The following is a 21,463-nucleotide window of genomic DNA, read 5'->3' on the forward strand; positions in this document are numbered from 1 at the left end:
CACAATAACCTGGAAAATTTAAGTCTGAAAGATAAAAGTGTCAGACAGTTATAAATGCCTGAACACCTGTACAACCTTAAATGCAGCAGCACTGATAGCCCCCACTGTAATGTACAGTCTGAAGCTGGTCTAACTAAAGCTGAAAGTTGACCTACGATATGCTACTTCAGTTACATAAATTACTTAACTGAAGTTCACATACCTAAGGTTGACTTACAACATGTCTGCACTGCGCTGTGTTGACAGGAGAGCACTCTCCGACTGACTTACCTTACGCTTCTTGGAGACCTGAAGTACAGACGTCGACGGGAGAGTTGACTTTCCCATCAACTTAGCGGGTCTTCACAAGACCCACTAAATGGACACTGCTGCATCCATCGCAGCAGTGCCAATTTAGCTGTAAGTATAAACAATCCCTGAGAATGAATGTCAGGCACAGAACTTTTTCTTTAGAGCTAGATGGTTATTTCATTAATATCTGTTCCCTTTTACTTTTTGCTTAGAACTTAGAGAAGCTTAAAAATTTTATCCATAATCTAACAGCTTGAAGGTTCTCAATTACATTTCTAAAAAAGGCCAACTATGACCCCTATACTGCACCTGGATTCCATATGTGTGGATATATTTGTCTGCATAGAGCCTGAGTCATTTCCGGAAACTTGTATGGGAACAGGAGTACATCTGTGCAAATCTAGTCATACACTGGGGCCTACCTCCCCAAAAGAAATGGCTAGTGCACTGCTAACAGCGACAAAATTTGTACAAGACAAATTACTAGCAAGAAATCATGTGTTATTTAATCAGTCTTTACAGAGTGTTTTATTTTTTTGTACATAAATGAAAAACAGTATTCACAAAGAAATTTCATTAAAAAAATACTAAATGACCCACTTAATTTTAAAAAATTACATATAAAAACACTTTAATGTACAAAAGATTTATACTTTACAACAGTCTGAACACTGTAAGCAGTATATTCCATGTAGCTTAATGCTTTCTTTCACGTCTACATTGTGTGTGCATAGACACAAATACTTTACGATTTCAAAATCTGAATATCAATATATAAGCAATTAGTACAAGAGACCCATATACACAAATGCAAAGTTAAAGACTGGCTGCAAACTATTAAGGAAATATTTATAACAAACCACCTCCCTGACTATTTTATATAAAACATAAACAAAGAGGGATTTCACTAACAGATTTTAATGTTCATTAGGTAGAAATACTTTTGGAACCAACCAACCAACCAAATGCTATATGAAAATTCCAGGTGCCATAATATCATGCAGTAGTTGAAGAAAATTAAGAATATTCTGTGGTGAACCACATAAACATAGTTCTTATTGAGTAACTGATTTATACACCCGTTTCAATTTTAAAAATACAGTAACATGCTACCATTTAGTTATAAATCAAAACTGGGTAAAATTTTCAAAAGTGCTTAAGTGGCATAGGAGCCTAAATCTCATTGTATTCAATGGGAGTTGGGCTCCTAAGTGATGTAGGATGTCACTTTGGTGCTTTTGAAAATTTTAGCCTCCGTGCAAATTTATTCAAGGGTCGTTTCAGGCTGCAGGATTACAGTCTAGTCAGAAAATCCCCACCACACGCTGCATGATTTTTATCCTCCTGAACAGCATTATGCATTGCATCCTCAGGATCACCAACAGTACTAATGCAACAGATGTGCGAAATATTAAGGGTTAGTCACCTAGTACTTACATGTAAAGTTAGACACTGAGGCCCCAATCTGCAATGACATCTGTGTGGGTGGACAGCAACATGTGGTTGGAGTCCGACTGAAGTCAATGGAGCTCTGTGTAGGCCCATGGGTTCATCTGCACAGATATCATTGCAGGACTGGGTTCTAAGTGCTGAATTCTTTCATCAGAGACTTGCACATAAGTTGTGATTGAATCAACAGGAGTTCTGTGCAGGTATGATTTCTGCAGAATTTGGCTCAAACTGCTAGCAGCATCTAATGTTAAAGAAGGGTTTGGGAGAAGAGTAGCAAAAAGGAAATGAGAGAACAGAGACAATACAATAAGACTAGACAGAACAGGACGAAGACAAGACAGAAGCAAAGAAACAATTTATTCCACTAAATATAACAGCACTTCTTCCACCAGAGATTAGTAACATCTCCATTAGAAAAGCCAATTCAAGCCATCAGGAAGTGGCAGGAACAAGAAAAGACCAAATCACCTAAAGTAAACTAAAAAAGACTGGGCCATTAAAAAAAAAATTATTAAAATGTTAAACAATTTTTTCATCACTGTCAGAACACTATCCCATTTAAAATAAATTTGGAGATCTGTTTGTTGCACAAATTCTTCAGATAAGACCTAAAATCTTAATGGGAAAAATAGATTCTGGGTATCAAGTAAAGGGCTGTTCATATTTAGAGAGACTTCAGAAAACAGCTAACTTGAATGAAGATTTTTTTAAAACATTTTTGAGCTATTTAGTCAGTATTTTGAGCCAGTGAACAGCCTCACCATGATCTACCTTGCTTGCTTATTGTTCAGCAAGTAAAACTGGAGCACCTACTATGAAAATCTTAAATGATAAAAGAACTAGCATACTTGAGGGATTGCCCTGTGATAGCAACAAAAGTCATTAAGGGCTTTCTCTGTTTAAGGTGTGAGACAGCGGAAAGTTCTTCTCATAATTTGAGAGAATGTGACATCCTTCTGGACAAGGCTCAAGAAACTGTTTCCATGTTAGTTTATGACGGGAAAAATATATACAATTTGTGAGCAAAATAGGATGACGTTTGGTTTTACTTCTGTTCTTTGAGTTACCTAAATAAGCTATGTTTACAGTAATTATGTTTTAACCTATTTAAGGCTCCTAAAGACTTCTGGATATGAGTGACTAAACAAACAAAAACAAAAAGCAAGCTGAACAGTTAGAATATAAACACTGAAGTGCTACCATCTTTATTAAAAGGCACTAGAACCATGAACTCTATTCTAGAGAGGTTAGAAGATCAGAAAAAAAATCTGATACTCCTATGTTTAAAGAAAATGTTTAAAGAAAATAGTGACAATTTACAAATATCTACCAGCTAAACAAAGTAATGTACAGCAAATGAAACCTGCATTCCAGTGCTTTCAAATACATTTTTATGACTAAACTGACACAGCTTCTTAAAGCTAGGAACAATTCTAAATATTAAGTTTTATTTTTTATAAATCACCTTATTAAAGCTCCACCATTAAGATTTAACCCATTATTTCATAAGTTTCCTGTTTCTATTTGAATAAAGTTATGGTAAACTATGAACAAGCTTATTTTTCTAGTAGTAATAGTACCTTTATAGGATATATTGCAGATTGACTGTTGAACATACTAACTGGTAGTCCCTGAATCCAAGTGAAAAGCTACTAATATCTGACAAACACAAATACCTGTGTAAAGGTGCGACTACCTACAGACAGCATCAGAGTCCAATGACTATTGGATAAGAAATGAAGTTCAAGACCTGACTTTGGCCTCACATATTAAGGCTCAAAATAACGAGCACTGGCTCCAACAATAAAAGAGAAGGTAAAATTACACATTTCCATTACTAAAAGTAACTTTTTCCTAAAAGGAGAAATAGCACCTATAGCTTGTCCTGAAACATGTCCATTTCACTAGGCAATGACTAATACCAAAGGGGAAAAAAAAGGGGAGTTCTTCCTACACACTTCAAACAGACTTAAAATAAGTGATGGATTCCAAGTAGAAAAATTTTGATGAAATATATACAACACCACAATTGTTTTCAAATGTCCTTAAATGTCCAGTTTTAGCACTTAAAGTTACAATTTTTGTATCTGTTCAAAACACCCAAGTTATAGTACTTTGCTGTCATAAGAAAGTCTGGTCCCACCGAAAAGCTAGCAAATGGTTTTTCAAGCATAGTGGTCAATGACAGATTTTTCTGGAGTTATTTCTTTTAAATGACTGGTGCTTCTGAGAAAATAACACAATTTTCTAAGATTAGTGACATCACTATGACCAAAAAAAGTATATAAAGAATAATGAAATTGAGAATGAAATAAGCAACAGTTGGGAATTAAACCATGCCACAAGACAGTAATTATGGAACGTATCAGAAACCTTAATCTTTAAATTTAAGTACATCTAATCAAATTAATCCAGAGCAATATCTATTTTAAGTTTCGTTCTGCAATATAACCAAACAGTAAAATTGAATGGCAAATCTAGGATTTTTTCAAATTAAGTCTATTTTTTCTTACTTAGAAATGTACTTTTGTATAGTAGTACTCTATATATATGCAATTCCTACGTATTAAAGATTAAGACTTTGAAAATTAACATGTTGTATCTTTGTTGATTAAAAGTATGCAAAAAATAAAAATACAGACTCAGTGCAGTAGTTTAAAAATTCACAAATTTTATCACCAACTATTTGTTGAGAATTATCAAATGTATAATTAAAAAATATAGAATGTGAATTCTGAGTTATAAAGTCACCCTATACAAAATTTATAAAATCATTTAAAAAGGCTCTGAAGGATAAATACTATTTCTTTCCCCTACTTTACACTATTCTCTTGTAAAGGCTCTTTTTTGTCCAGCTTTTACAATGTCATCAGGAGATGCTGATTTAAAGTCAAATGGTGTTATTGATATTAAAGGACCAATTTCCTTATTTTTTATTTCTTGTACTTGCCTACTGTATAGGAAAGTCTTATGGATATCAATTGTGCGCCGTTTACATCCTTTTGGAGGATAACGGAGACACAAAGTTAAAGCAAAAGCTGAAGGTCTGGCACAGAGAGCCTTCATCCACGAGAGAGAGAGATCCTGGCTCTTAGAAATATGCCTTTTTTTGCTTTTTTTATTTCCTTTCACTAAAATAATATTTTTTCCTTGCTTTGAACTTAAAACTTTAGTTTCTGGGATTATGGTATTTGACTGGCATACTACTGATTCTGCAGATACGTCTGGATTTTTTATAAGGACACTTAGGTCAATGTTTGTATTTACTCCTGCAGAAGGCCACGTTTCAGTGATACTGAACCTCGAACAGTCTTTTGCTTCTTGAGGCTTATCTACTTCAATGGTTTCTGCAATTAAATCTGAAAGTGACAAATTCTCAAGTTCTCTTACTGGAGAAGCCTTAGACAATGCCAGAGAAGACAGAGATCCTGTTAATTCTGACATCCCAGTTGCAGTTTGATGTTGACTAGCTAGTTGTGACAATGGTGAGGATCCCAATTTCAAATCTGTAAAACTCGTAGATGATTGATTATAAAGATCAGACAAAGAACAGTGCCTTGAATTACTTTTCTGGTGCTCTTGAAGTAGGTCAGCCAGTGATGGACCTCCAGATTTTGAAAATGGCAAATTATCCATTTCTGAAGATGAGATGTCTTGCCTGGTACTTTGTAGAAATGAAGGAAAATTTTCAAAAAGCTCAGTCTTTCTATTCTGAGTAGAGTTTATATCATTATCAAGTGCCAGTTTCCGTACAGCACTCATTAAGCCAGGACTACTATCCATACTTCCTTTACTATTATGATCTGAAGAATTCTGGACCCCAAGTAGTCCCCTGTCTTGGAGACTTAAATAATCGTAAGTTATATTCTGCATCATCAAAGATTTCAAGTCTTGTGATTCCTTGCACTCCAACTGCTTCCAGGAAGGATTTTCAGATGGACTAGCTTCCAATAATTCAGCACCTACACTAAAGCAAATTTTGCCTTCATTGCTGGAAATCAAACTCACTGTGCTGGTATTGTCTGGTAATTGTACTGCTACACGTTTACTGACAGATTCATAACATGATTCTTCACACATATTATTACTGAGAGAAGAATGTAGAACTCCTGAAGATTTATGAGAAGATTCAGATATTTTCTTTTCAATTGAGGATATATTAGAATGTTTAGCTTTGAAGAGTGTTTTGTCACTTAAAGTTGAAAAGTAACAAGGTGATTTAGTTTTGACTGTTAGGCTACTGAGCTCAGACATGCTGGTGTTTGCTGAAGTGTTTTCTATTAAGTAAGACAAGTTCTCCAAATAAGTAAAAGTTTCTGAATAAAGTAAATCTCCTTACCTTACAATAGCCAATAATTTTCAGATAGATGCACGGTCACAACGAAAATTCCATTTTTTTTTTAAGGAGACAGCAACAGCGAAGTTAAGAAGAAACATGAAAGGCATTTTAATTACTAAATGTTATTTGAAAAATTGCATTGCATCATAGTCTCTATAATCAAATACAACAGAGTTCTGAAGGGCATTTATTCAATCATTTAGCAAAACAACAATTATCCAATTATCCACTAAAAGAAACACTAAGTTAGTAAATTAATATCAACCCTTAAGAGGTCTGAATCTACACAACCAAGCTATTGTACTAGCTCTACAAAAACAGTCTTGCTATATCGCAAGCAAACATTTAAAATGTCTTAAAATTTGCTGTCTCAAAAAAATTTTAAAATAAGTTATCCAACTGCTAACTTTTTATTTAAGTAGTAACATAACTAAGGTATTTATTAGAAAATAGAATTTCATTGGGAAGTGTGATTGCTTACATTCTGAATTTAGCAGAGAGGACCAAGCCTAAAACTAAAACTTGATTTTAAGTTTAGTAAAAACTATTGCTTCCTTTAAAGAGATGTTCTGTATATTTCCTAAAACTGTGAAATGTATTTAGAAATAGAAGATTGAGAACTTTGTTTTGTTTTCCAATGAGTCATTTTGATACAATAGTGCAAGTATCTTCCAGTTCTAAACTCACGAGTATCCTATGCACAGCCAGTGAACTTTAATCTAAACCAGTGGTTCCCAAACTGGTGTTCGTGAAATGTTAGAGGAGGTTCTCAGGAAAAAATTCCCTAATGGTGGACAGAGCTGTCCCTACGGACTCCAGGAAGCACAGGGTCAGCAGCCAGAGCCCCTGGACTTCCAAGAGCTAAGCAGATCAAGTAAGCATATCTATCACACAGAGGAGATTGAAACTTCAAGACTTCTTATAAGAAATGGAAAGGGAGGTGGATATTTTTTGCTGTTTTTAAAATTATATAGGCAGCTAGTATTGTTTTTTAAATTATTATGAAGAACAAGTTTAAGCTTTGTTGTAACAAGCGTTGTTTGCCTGGACTGTTCAAGACCTGAATGCTTGTGTAGGACGAACTCTTTGAGTTGGCTTCTTAAATACCTTCATGCTGTTCCACATCTGATACTCCTTGATGAAACATAGGAGCCTTGTCTAATAACAGGCTTATTCAAAGTGATACAAGCTATGAAAGTGAGATCTTGGAAGAGTGTTGCTGTTTTCATAATGTAATAAAAATACTGTAATTATAAATAATAATAAAGTGTGTGTAATAAGCATGTCATAAGAATACATTTTATATTTCCAAGATCACTGCTTTAATAATTTATACTCAGGTAAAGGAGAAAATCCCTGGAAATATTCATTTTTAGGAGGGCGTTCGTCAGACGCCATTTTAGTGAAAGGGGTTCACAGGTTGTTAAATTTTGGGAACCACTGATCTAAACCAAAACATAATTAAATAAAAGCATACCTTTTGTTGTCTTTCCTGTAGTCACAGCTTCTTCATTCTTGGTCTTCACATTTTGCTTACTGTCTTGTGCAAGCACAAGATCCAAAGCCTTCTGTACATCAAATTTACAATTCAACACTGCTTCCACCATCACCTGCTCTGGTACAGCTTCCCCCAGCACTTCTCTCATCTGGTCAAGGCACGAATAAAGACGAGCTACAAAAGACATCAGTAGTTATAAAATTATAAAACGTGTGTTTTCATAAAATAGCACAATAAATTACTAAAACCATACTTGCAATAAATATATTTGGGGTGGGGCAGGAATAGTAATTATAAAATCATTGCAACCTGATTTCTTCCTCTGGCAGGCTCTCTCACCCCCAGCACTGAAGAGGTTTTTCCAATTATTTCACCAAAACATTACTATAAGAAATACATCTAATGATTTTTAAATTGTCTTTAAAGGGCTGAACACTTAATTATGAGGTGTTACCAGCATGAACAGTATTCATGCCAAAGAAGAAATGCAATCATTCATCTTAAAACTATTCCAAGTAATTTGATAAATCATGTGATATCCATTTAACAGGACATTTTAAGTGTTTACAGATAGTGTATTTAACTTTTACGGTGAACAGCATCTTTTCAGGCCTTGGAACTTAGCAGCTGAATAAAAATAAATGGTCTCATCTTTAGATTAACACTTTAGCATTAAAGCTACCTGAAATCTTACCTTTCCTAGAACTGAGAGAGATTTCTGGGTCTTAAAATCCATATTCTTTGAAGACAGACTTCTCCATTAATATTGCATACATTACAGAAAGTAAAGGGAAATTAAAGGGAGACTGCAGAATAAAGTGATGGACAATCCTAAAAACAATAAACCAAAATCATAGCACTAGAAAGGACCTTGAGAGGTCATCTAGTCCACTCCGCTGCACTCATGGCAGGACTAAGTATTATCTAGACCATCCCTGACAGGTGTTTGTCTCACGTGCTCTTAAAAATCTCCAGTGATGGAATGAAAGAATATACAAAAGAAATGTCGGTTTAAAACGGAGTATAAGCCCTGGTCTACACTAGGACTTTAGGTCGAATTTAGCAGCGTTAAATCGATGTAAACCTGCACCCGTCCACACAATGAAGCCCTTTATTTCGACTTAAAGGGCTCTTAAAATCGATTTCCTTACTCCACCCCTGACAAGTGGATTAGCGCTTAAATCGGCCTTGCTGGCTCGAATTTGGGGTACTGTGGACACAATTCGACGGTATTGGCCTCTGGGAGCTACCCCAGAGTGCTCCATTGTGACCGCTCTGGACAGCACTCTCAACTCAGATGCACTGGCCAGGTAGACAGGAAAAGAACTGCGAACTTTTGAATCTCATTTCCTGTTTGGCCACCGTGGCAAGCTGCAGGTGACCATGCAGAGCTCATCAGCAGAGGTGACCATCATGGAGTCCCAGAATCGCAAAAGAGCTCCAGCATGGACTGAACGGGAGGTACGGGATCTGATCGCTGCATGGGGAGAGGAATCCATGCTATCAGAACTCCGTTCCAGTTTTCGAAATGCCAAAACCTTTGTCAAAATCTCCCAGGGCATGAAGGACAGAGGCCATAACAGGGATCCGAAGCAGTGCCGCATGAAACTTAAGGAGCTGAGGCAAGCCTACCAGAAAACCAGAGAGGCGAACGGCCGCTCCGGGTCAGAGCCCCAAACATGCCGCTTCTATGATGAGCTGCATGCCATTTTAGGGAGTTCAGCCACCACTATCCCAGCCATGTTGTTTGACTCCTTTAATGGAGATGGAGGCAACACGGAAGCAGGTTTTGGGGACGAAGAAGATGATGATGATGAGGTTGTAGATAGCTCACAGCAAGCAAGCGGAGAAACCAGTTTTCCAGACAGCCAGGAACTGTTTCTCACCCTGGACCTGGAGACAGTACCCCCCGAACCCACATAAGGCTGCTTCCTGGACCCGGCAGGCAGAGAAGGGACCTCCGGTGAGTGTACCTTTTAAAATATTATACATGGTTTAAAAGCAAGCATGTGAAAGGATTACTTTGCCCTGGCATTCGCGGCTCTCCTGGATGTACTCCCAAAGCCTTTGCAAAACGTTTCTGGGGAGGGGAGCCTTATTGCGTACTTCAAGGTAGGACACTTTACCACTCCAGGCCAGTAACACGTACTCGAGAATCATTGTACAACAAAGCATTGCAGTGTATGTTTGCTGGCGTTCAAACATCATCCGTTCTTTATCCCTCTGTGTTACCCTCAGGAGAGTGAGATATGATTCATGGTCACCTGGTTGAAATAAGGTGCTTTTCTTCAGGGGACACTCAGAGGAGCCCGTTCCTGCTGGGCTGTTTACCTGTGGCTGAACAGAAATGTTCCCTGCTGTTAGCCACGGGGAGGGGGGAGGGTTGAGGGGGTAGCCACGCGGTAGGGGGAGGCAAAATGCGACCTTGTAACGAAAGCACATGTGCTATGTATGTAATGTTAACAGCAAGGTTTACCCTGAAAGAGTGTAACCACTGTTTTATAAAATGTGTCTTTTTAAATACCGCTGTCCCTTTTTTTTCTCCACCAGCTGCATGTGTTTCAATGATCACAGGATCTTCTCCTTCCCAGAGGCTAGTGAAGATTAGAAAGAAAAAAAAAACGTACTCGTGATGAAATGTTCCCTGAGCTCATGCTGTCCTCCCACACTGACAAAGCACAGACGAATGCGTGGAGGCAAATAATGTCAGAGTGCAAGAAAGCACAAAATGACCGGGAGGAGAGGTGGCGGGCTGAAGAGAGTAAGTGGCGGGATGAAGAGAGTAAGTGGCGGGATGAAGAGAGGGCTGAAGCTCAAATGTGGTGGCAGCGTGATGAGAGGAGGCAGGATTCAATGCTGAGGCTGCTGAAGGACCAAACCAGTATGCTCCAGTGTATGGTTGAGCTGCAGCAAAGGCAGCTGGAGCACAGACTGCCACTACAGCCCCTGTGTAACCAACCACCCTCCTCCCCAAGTTCCATAGCCTCCACATCCAGACGCCCAAGAACGCGGTGGGGGGGGGTCACCGGCCAACCAGCCACTCTACCACAGAGGATTGCCCAAAAAAAAGAAGGCTGGCATTCAATAAATTTTAAAGTGCTGTGTGGCATTTTCCTTCCCTCCTTCACCACCCCTCCTGGGCTACCTTGGTAGTCATCCCCCTATTTGTGTGATGAATAAATAAAAAATGCATGAATGTGAAGCAACAATGACTTTATTGCCTCTGCAAGCGGGGACTGAAGGGAGGAGGGGCGGGTGGTTAGCTTGCAGGGAAGTAGAGTGAACCAAGGGGCGGCGGGTTTCATGAACGAGAAACAAACAGAACTTTCACACCATAGCCAGGCCAGTCATGAAACTGGTTTTCAAAGCTTCTCTGATGCGTACCGCGCCCTCCTGTGCTCTTCTAACCGCCCTGGTGTCTGGCTGCGTGTAACCAGCAGCCAGGCGATTTGCCTCAACCTCCCACCCTGCCATAAACGTCTCCCCCTTACTCTCACAGATATTGTGGAGCACACAGCAAGCAGTAATAACAGTGGGAATATTGGTTTCGCTGAGGTCTAAGCAAGTCAGTAAACTGCGCCAGCGCGCCTTTAAACATCCAAACGCACATTCTACCACTATTCTGCACTTGCTCAGCTCCTGACTACTGTCCAGGCTGCCTGCATACGGCTTCATGAGCCATGGCATTAAGGGGTAGGCTGGGTCCCCAAGGATACATATAGGCATTTCAACATCCCCAACAGTTATTTTCTGGTCTGGGAATAAAGTCCCTTCCTGCAGCTTTTGAAACAGACCAGAGTTCCTGAAGATACGAGCATCCTGTACGTTTCCTGGCCATCCCACGCTGATGTTGGTGAAACGTCCCTTGTGATCCACCAGAGCTTGCAGCACTATTTGAAAGTACCCCTTGCGGTTTTTGTACTCGCCGGCTTGGTGCTCCGGTGCCACGATAGGGATATGGGTTCCGTCTATGGCCCCACAACAGTTAGGGAATCCCATTGCAGTAAAGTCATCCACTATGACCTGCACATTTCCCAGGGTCACTACCCTTGATATCAGCAGATCTTTGATTGCGTGGACTACTTGCATCACAGCAGTCCCAACAGTAGATTTGCCCACTCCAAATTGATTCCCAACTGACCGGTAGCTGTCTGGCGTTGCAAGCTTCCACAGGGCTATCGCCACTCGCTTCTCAACTGTGAGGGCTGCTCTCATCTTGGTATTCATGCGCTTCAGGGCAGGGGAAAGCAAATCACAAAGTTCCATGAAAGTGCCCTTACGCATGCGAAAGTTGCGCAGCCACTGGGAATCGTCCCAGACCTGCAACACTATGCGGTCCCACCACTCTCTGCTTGTTTCCCGAGCCCAGAATCGGCGTTCCACAGCATGAGCCTGTCCCATTAGCACCATGATGCATGCATTGGCAGGGCCCATGCTTTCAGAGAAATCTGTGTCCATGTCCTGATCACTCATGTGACCGCGCTGACGTCGCCTCCTCGCCCGGTATCGCTCTGCCAGGTTCTAGTGCTGCATATACTGCTGGATAATGCGTGTGGTGTTTAATGTGCTCCTAATTGCCAAAGTGAGCTGAGCAGCCTCCATGCTTGCCTTGGTATGGCGTCCGCACAGAAAAAAGGCGCGGAACGATTGTCTGCCGTTGCTCTGACGGAGGGAGGGGCGACTGACGACATGGCTTACAGGGTTGGCTTCAGGGAGCTAAAATCAACAAAGGGGGTGGCTTTACATCAAGGAGTATTTCAGGCAGGACTTCACGGAGGGTTCCAATAAGAAATCGTGCACCTAAGTTATTGTTCTTATTGGAACAAGGAGGTTAGTCTGGCCTCTGATTGATACATGGCTAGATTTACCTTGCTGCACCTTCTCTGTGAGTGACTGCAGTGTGACCTAGAGGAATGAGTCCCCTAGACGGGGAAGGGGGGGGGGGGGAAGGAAATGAGTACAAAACAAATCTGGTCTATTTCTTGTTTTGATCCACTCCATCTATCTTTTACATCTTTGGCTGGCAACAAACGGTGCAGAAGGACTGCATGCCATCCACATCTCATGGCTGCCCGGCAGAAGATGATGCAATAGGACTGCTAGCATTCCGTATCACCTGCCTGCTCACCATAAGACGGTTCAGTAGGACTGACTGCAGGACTAAAGAGAATGACCTGGTCGAGTCACTCCAAATTTAGTCCCTGCGCCCATGTCTGCCCAGGCGTTCCTGGCCAACATGGCCAGGAGCACCTCGGACATGACGAGGACGGCTACCAGTCGTATTGCACCGTCAGCTGCCACAAGGCAATGGGTTGCTGCTACTGTGTAGCAATGCAGTACCATGTCTGCCAGCACCCGGGAGACATAGGGTGATGGTTACCTGAGCAGGCTCCATGCTTGCTGTGGTATGGCGTCTGCACAGGTAACTCAGGAAAAAACGCGCGAAACGATTGTCTGCCCTTGCTTTCACGGAGGGAGGGAGGGAACGGGGGCCTGACGATATGTACCCAGAACCACCCGCGACAATGTTTTAGCCCCATCAGGCATTGGGATCTCAACCCAGAATTCCAATGGGGAGTGGAGACTGCGGGAACTGTGGGATAGCCACCCACAGTGCAACACTCCGGAAGTCGACGCTAGCCTCGGTACTGTGGAAGCACTCCGCCGAGTTAATGCACTTAATGCACTTAGAGCATTTTCTGTGGGGACACACACACTCGAATATATAAAACCGATTTCTAAAAAACTGACTTCTATAAATTCGACCTGATTTCATAGTGTAGACATACCCATAGAGTCAGAGTTGTCTGTCCAAACAAGCTTGAGTTTAGAGAGCCTTGCAAACCAACGTTACTACAGAGCGGGCCCTCTCAGGCAGATGAGACACCATGCATGCACATCAGATTTTCCCCCAAAATTGAGGGATATCACAAACCCTTTGGGAGACCAGGTGTAGGACCACTGAGGTTTCAAAGAGACAACTGAGGGGGGAGTATGATAGAGGTCTATAAAATCATGTGTGGAGTAAGTGAGTAAGGAAGTGCTATTTACCCCTTCACATAACACAGGGATGAGGGGATACACAATGAAATCAATAGGCAGCAAAGTAACATAAAGAAGGACTTCTTCAGACAATGCACAGTCAACCTGTGGAATTCACTGCCAGGGGATACTGTAAAGGACAAAAGTATAACTGGGTTCAAAAAAGAAAGAATCAGAAAAGTTCATGGATCCATCAATGGCTATTAGCCAAGATGATCAGCAACTCAACCCCTACACTCAAAGTCCTTAAAATTATGACTGCTGGAAGCAGGGACTGGACAACACAATAAATACCCTGTTCTGTTCACTCTCTCTGAAGTTTCTGGCACCAGCCACTGTTGGAAGACATGATCCTGGAACAGATGGACCACTGGTCTAATCAAGTATAGCCATGCTTATATTTTTATGTAAAGTCGTGCAAGTTACACAAAAAAAGCAGAAACTCTCTCAAAACTACCAAAAATCCACTACTAACTATAAACACACCCACACCCATGTATATAAAGCTGAGAAGACGTGCTAAGTAAGGGTCTGAAGGTGCGGGCATGGACACAGCAAGGGTTTCTGTATACTCTCCACCACAACAGTAAAGAAACTGATGCTGTCAAAGATTACAAGACCAAAGGGATCATTGTGATCATCTAGCCTGAACTCCAGTATAACACAGCTCACAAAACCTCCCCAAAATAATTCCTAGAGCATGTATTTAAAAATTGTCAGTGATGGAGAATCCACCACAACAGTTGGTAAACTGTTCCAGTGGTTAATTAGGCTCACTGATAAGCCTTATTTCCAGTCTGAATTTATTTAGCTTCAACTTCCAGCCTTACATCATTATACCGATCCTACTAGACTGAAGAGCCCATTATTAAATATTTGCTCCCCATGTAAATACTTACAGACTAATCAAGTCATCCCTTAACCTTCTCTTTGTTAAGCTAAATAATTGAGTTATTTGAGTCTATCACTATAAGGCAGGTTCTCCAATCCTTTAATCATTCTCATGGCTCTTCTTTGAGCCTTCTCCAATTTACCACCTCCTTCCTGAATTGTGGACATCAAAACAGGACACAGTGTTCCAGATGCAGCCACTCTAGTGCCAAATATAGGGGAGATAAAACCTGTTTACTCCTACTCGAGGTTCCCCTTTATGCATCCAAGAATCACATAAGTTCTTTTGGCACAGCATCCCCACATGGGAGCTCATGTTCAGCTGACTATGCACTATGACTTCCAAATCTTTTTCGTAATCACTACTTCCCAGGATAGAGTCCCCCATTCTGTAATATGACCTACATTCTTGTTCCTATTTGTATACATTTACATTTAGCCATATTAAAACATTTTGTTTTCCTGCACCCAGTTATCCAAGCGATCCAGATCACTCTTAACCATTGACATGTCCTCTTCATCACTTACCACTCCCCCAATTTGTGTGTCATCTGCAAATCTTATCAGTGATGCTGACAGGTTTTCTACCAGGTCATGGATATAAATGTTAATTAGCTCAGGACCAAGAACTGATGCTGGACACACACATGCTTGATGACAATTACATTTTGAGACCTAACAGTTTGCCAGTTTTTAAACCATTTAAAGTACAAGACTTTAATTTTGTAAGAGACACAAGGTGGGTGAGGTAATATCTTTTATTGGACCAACTTCTGTTCATTAAAGAGGCAAGCTTTTGAGCTCCACAGAGCTCTTCTTCGGGTCTAATTCGGACAATTGGCCCAACAAGAGAAATCACCTCATCCACGCTGTAGATTTCATATCCTGGGACCAATATGGCTACAACAACATGGCAAACAACAAACATTAATTTTATATCGTTCTGATTTTTTTAAATCAAAATGTTGTGTGATACCAAGTCAATCACCTTACAGAAGTCTAAATATATTACACTAACACTGTTACCTTTATCAACCAAACTTATCTCATCCAAAAAAGGTATCAAGTTAGTTTGACAGGATCTATTTTCCATAAACCCATGCTGACTGCATTAATTACATTACCCTCGTTTAATTCTTTATTAATCAAGTCCCATATCAGTCACTCCATTATCTTGCCTAGGACTGGTGTCAGGCTGCCAGGCCTATAAATTACCCAGGTCATCCCATTTACCGTTTTTAAATATTGGGACAACATTAGACGACTTCCAGTCTTCTGGAACTTCCCTACTGTTCCAAAACTTACTGAAAAGCAACCTTAACGGTCCAGTGAACTTCTCAGCCAGCTCTTTTGGAACTCTTGGGTAGAAGTTATCTGGCCTTTCCGATTTAAACATGTCTAAATTTAGCTTTTGTTTAACATCCTCCTGAGATACTAGTGGAATGGAAAGAATGTTATCGCCATATGTGAGACTATATCTCCCCCTCCCCGCATACAGAACAGAAATATTTATTGAATGCCTTTACTGCATTATTATTGATAATTCTACCATTACCATCTAATAATGGATCAATACCATCGTGAGGAGTCTTTTTGTTCCTAACCTTTTTTTAAAAAAAACCTCTTAATGTCCTTAATTCTGCTGACCAAAAATTTCTCCATGTGTCCCTTAGCTTCCCTTATCATTATTCTACAATTTCTAACTTCCAATTTATATTCATTATTATCAACTTCCTCTTTTTATATATATATATATATATATATATATATATATATATAAAAATAATCTTTAAAAAATGTATAGCTCCCTTCACTTCCCCTCTAAACAAGGTCAGTTTTTAAACCAGTACAACCTTCTTCCTCTATTGTGGCTTTTGGGGCATCTAGTAAAGTGTTCTTAAATGATTCCCAGTTCTCATTCACATTTTTCTGATTAAATTCTTCCAGCTAGCTGACTTGCCTCAAAATTGTTTTCAGCTTTGTGAAATTTGCCCTATTAAAGCACCAAATACATATATTACTGGTCTGGCCTTTATTCAGCTTGCACATTATAAATGTGATCAAGTGACAATCAACCGTGCTCAGTCATACAGTCTCTTATACAAGTGCCAAATGGCATCACTCATGCTACGTCAGAGTCAGTTTTCCACAGGGTTTGTGCAACCAGCGCATTGTTCCCCTTAAATGGAAATGTACAGAGGCTTTCATAAATGATGATACAGTATTCAGAGTAAAGTTAACTTGGAAAGGTTCTACATGCTGACTATTTTATGGTATACATTTAACAAACTACATATTTAACAAGAAAACTAACAATGATACATGTAGTATAATCAATGTGGCTAATTTAACAATGGTGGGGGTCTTTCACAGATCACCAAATCAAACCAGAGAACAGGATGAATTACTCCTTTAACTCCTCCTCTGAAACGTGTGGAAAGAAAAACTCTTATAGGAAATCCAATTTGGGAAATATATGCTGGAAGTCTCATGCAGATAGTAATAAAATATCATTAAAATTTCTCACTTATTTAAGATGGTTGTCTAACACAAAAAGTATTGCACCCATATAAGAACTATTTTGGACCTCATTATGGTGAATAAAGCTGAATTAATCACTGGACTCAGAGTTTGTGGTTGACTAGTGATCACTTATCATGACCTGATTATATTACGGGCAAAAAGAGGATGGTTCCAACCAGTAAGATATATACTTGGTACTTCAAAAGTGCTAAGTTCCCAATGCTGAGAACAATTATGAACAAAATTGGTTGGGAGGAAAATTCAGAAAGAAAAATGTCAATGAAAATTGTGAGTTCTTTAAGAAGAGTTTATTAGATGACCAAAAAGTTACAATTCTACTATCAAAAGAGAGGACAACTGTGGCTAAAACCTATCCTGGTTTAGTGCCCAAGTGCAGGCAGTAATTGGAAATGAAAAAGCAATTTATAACACATGAAAAATAGATAGCAATCGATAAAAATTAGAAGTTAAAAGTGCTGAAAATTGATAAGGGAAGCTGAAGGCAACAGGGAAAAATATATGGTTGGCAGAACTACGGACAATAAAAAGGTGGAGGTTTTATTTTTTGTTTTGTTTTATTTTAAGTATGTAAGCAACGTAAGTAATCCTAATAATGGAATAAGTCCATTACTTGATGGAGATGGCAAAATTCTTAATCAGGATGCAGACAAAGCAGGGCGTTCAATTAATCTTTCTGGTCTGCATTTGAAAAGAAAACAGGATAATGAATTCATAACACATGAGGATGATGAAGTACCTTCCAGTCCCTTAGTAATCAAGGAGGACACGAAACCTCATTTACCAAGGATAAACATATTTAAATCAGGAGGCCCAGATAACTTGCACCCAAAAGTCCAAAAGAGTTGGCTCGGAAGACCTCTGGCCTGCCGATGTTAATTTTTAATGTATCTTGTAATACCAAATAAATTCCAAAAGACTTGAAGAGTACTAATGTAGTGCCATTATTCAAAAAAAAGGGCAAGTGAGATAACCTGGACAATGGCCCTATTAGACTGACATAAATCCCAGGCAAAGTAATGAAAAGCTGATACAAGATTCAATTAATAACGAATTAAAGGATAGAAATATAGCTAATGCCAGTAAACATGGCATAAAAGAAAAAAGGTCAAAAAATCTGATTTCATTCTTTGATGAAATTACAAGTTTGGTTGATAAAGGTAACTCTGAAGACAGATGTAATATACTTACACTTTTGTATGACATTTAACTTCATACCACACAACCTTCCAATTAAAAAATTAGCACTATATAATATCAGTAAAGCACACACAAAATGGATTAAAAACTGGCTGACAGATCTCACAAAGTTTACAACAGGGAATTATCATTGAATGGGAATATTTCTAAAGGGGGTCCAGAGGAATCGGTACGAGACTTTAGTCCACATTTTCATCAGTGACCTGGAAGTAAATATAAAAACACTACTGACAAAACTTGCCTGTGACCACAAAGATTGGCAGAGTAGTAAATAATGACCAGGACAAGGCAGTCACAGAGAGAGATCTGTATCTCTTAGTAAACTGGAGCCATTCAAACAAAATGCATTTTAATACAGCAAAATGAAAGTTATACGGTCAGGAAACAAGGAATTCAGGCCATATCTAAAGAATGGGTGGGGTGTCTGTATTCTAGAAAGCTATAACTCTCAAAAGGATTTAAGAGTCATAGTGGCCAAGCAATTCAACAGGAGTTTCCAGTGCAAAGCTGTGGCTAGAAGGACAAATGCAATCCTTGGATAAACAGGGAAGTTGTAAGAAAGAGTGGGGAGGCAATTTTACCTCTGTATGACATTTGTGAAACCAATACTGGAATATTGTACCCAGTTCTGGTGTCCACAAAAAAGAAGTAGCGGTGACTTGATTATAATATATAAAGTACCTTCACAAGGACAAAATACTGGGTACACTAAAGGACTCTTTAATCTAGCGTAGAAAGACATAAGATTCAAAAGCTAGAAATTGAAGCCTTCTAGAGATTATTTTTGAATGTATTATTAGATATGACCATTCCTTAGAATTTATGGGTGTTCTACTATTTGGCCCCAAAATGGTGGGCAGTTTGATAAAGTCAGTTAGTAATAAAAGTCGGTTAGCAATAAAAGATAATTCAATATAAGAGGATTTCAACAAAGGGCTTTAAATCACAGAAGAATGAAAACATGACTGAACTGATTAACTGTTCTTAACAATTACCTTGATCAACTCCAGTTAGCTGATGATTGGATGTAATATTCTTGGCAGGTTCCTGCACATCTTCATAGCCATACTCTTCTTCTAATCGCTCAGCAAATGCTGAGGGTTTGTCACGTCTTGAGTAAATAAACTGAGCAGCTACAACAACCAGGAGCAGAACATTAAGAATAGTTTCCCTTCAAACAAGTATCCCATTGTTTGAATACAAAAGCTAGCTAAAGAAAATACATACTGATGGTAGCCTGCATTAATTAATCTGGAAAAAAGAATCTCATTTTGTAATTATTAGCCTCGAGGACTGCACTGGGCAAAGGAAAGTCCATACTTAAATACTGCGGATGGCCCCCTTCCACCAAAAGAGGAGAGACCCTATGGAGAAGTCAATATCCATGTACCTTTTAATATAACGCACAATTCTACCCAGTTCAGTATTCTGTAACAAAAATATCAAGTTTATGAAGACTTTCAAAGGCAAAAAAAAAATTTAGACCAAGAGTTCTCAAGTATTTTTACTTAGGACTCAACTTATAACTTTATGACCCCAAATCTCAAAAACCTTTGCACTATTTCAGCTTTAAAAAAAGCACATTAGCCATAATTAGTTTGTTTTAAAGTCCAGTGTGGTGTAGGGTTAAAGTAGCTTTTACTAGTTTCTATCTATTCATAACAAAGTTTATTCAATTAATTCAGCCCATTTTTCTGTTCTTGAGCTTTAATTTTTACAAAAACAGGCCATGATTCAAAGTACTTTAGCATATGTTTAAAATTTAAACACATGCATAAATCCCACCCCTAATAAGCGAAGCACCTAAATCATATGCTTAAATGCTTTGCTGAATCCTGGCCCTAGTCATTATTCATAATTTTCAAAGTTTATGTAAAGAAATTTCAGACTAGGAGTCGTCTGTGAACATTCACTACAACTATTTGCTATATTTTATTTATGGTGTGTGAGCAGATTTCTTGAAACATTTGGTTTTGTTTCTACTTTGTCCCTGGATGGCTAAAGCTTTTTAAATGAGAAAAGCAAGCCTTGTCCACACACAAATGTTCTAGCTTCCATGCAAAAACAAGAGTTCAGTGACTCCTCAAACTTTGCTGTAATAATAAATAATAATAATTTCTACAAATGATCACGAGTAGCAAAAACACACACCATACAGACATGGTCAAAGAAAACAGCTATTCATTATTTGACCAAGTGGTCCCATACACCATAATGTAATATTCGCAAAACGCCAACTTTTATTGTGAACAAATACAAATTTGATAATCTCATCTTTTAAGAAGTTATAGTCTTAGCAAATGTTTCTTAAATGCACATCACCCAATAGTTTATATTCAATCATCTTAGTTGCTGCTATCTTGCAAAGCTATCTTTCTAGATGTAACCAGCATTAGGCACTTTTTAAATAAAACCTTACTGTTGAAAGATTTTGTAGGGAATCAGGTGCACACAAGCCTCAGCACAACTATGCAACCCACTTGTTTAAAAAGAGAATACATCTAGAGTGTCTTTTCATTTGTTTGTTTGTTTGTTTACAAGGTGAGAGGACCTCCTCACTCCTTACAAAAAGGACAAAAAAACCCATCAGCAAAGTTTAAAAATGAACACGAAGCAATTTAATTTTAAATAGGGGAACATGACCAAAAATATTGTAAATACATACCTATGTCTGCAACTGCTTACTATAGAATAAAGAGTAATCAGACTGACAAATGACTATATTTTTAAAGATATTTAGTTGCCTAAACAAGAAGATGTGTGTCAAGTGCCTAGGACCCTAATTCCAACTGATTTCAATAGCAGTAATGCACCTAACTACTTTTAAAAATCTGGTCCAAATAGCTTTGTTCTGGAAATAAATGTACGTTTTTGCAACTGCTGCTCCAATCACATTCCAAATATAGCACTACTCAGCCAGCCTTGCCTTCGTTGACTTCTCAGTTCTTTTACCCATCAGAAAGTCCCAATATTCTGTATAATTTTTTATCATCTATATTTGTTCAAATTTCTCCAAATGAGACTTGCATAGACAAACATTGAACTAACCTGTTGAAGGGGAAATACAACAATCATCCTCTACTGATTGGCCATAAAGATCATCATCTTCAAAATCTAAGGGGCAGAAACAGTAAGAATTAATCTGCATATAATTTATTTTTAAATATTTAACAAGTACGGAGTGTTTAAAAGCAATTTCTTAAATATTT

General features: G+C 38.8%; 1 protein-coding gene across 3 annotated transcripts in view; it reads right to left on the reverse strand.

Moving 5' to 3' along the window:
* The window catches only part of HBS1L (HBS1 like translational GTPase), a 114,504-nt gene that overhangs the window by 86,649 nt on the left and 6,392 nt on the right, over positions 1–21,463 (reverse strand). Inside the window, exons 2-5 of one of the 3 annotated variants that reach the window (XM_077813069.1) lie at positions 21,303–21,368; positions 19,250–19,387; positions 7,560–7,754; positions 4,395–6,077 (exon numbers count right to left, since the gene is read on the reverse strand). In XM_077813069.1, the coding sequence (XP_077669195.1) occupies positions 4,567–6,077; positions 7,560–7,754; positions 19,250–19,387; positions 21,303–21,368 (1,910 nt within the window). In that variant the 3' untranslated portion in view covers positions 4,395–4,566. Of the gene's footprint in view, positions 1–4,394; positions 6,078–7,559; positions 7,755–19,249; positions 19,388–21,302; positions 21,369–21,463 lie in introns of those variants that run through there. The other 2 variants (XM_077813067.1, XM_077813070.1) reach the window with 2 other exon arrangements.

Source organism: Eretmochelys imbricata, chromosome 3, assembly GCF_965152235.1.
Source record: "Eretmochelys imbricata isolate rEreImb1 chromosome 3, rEreImb1.hap1, whole genome shotgun sequence".
Lineage (NCBI taxonomy): Eukaryota > Metazoa > Chordata > Testudines > Cheloniidae > Eretmochelys > Eretmochelys imbricata.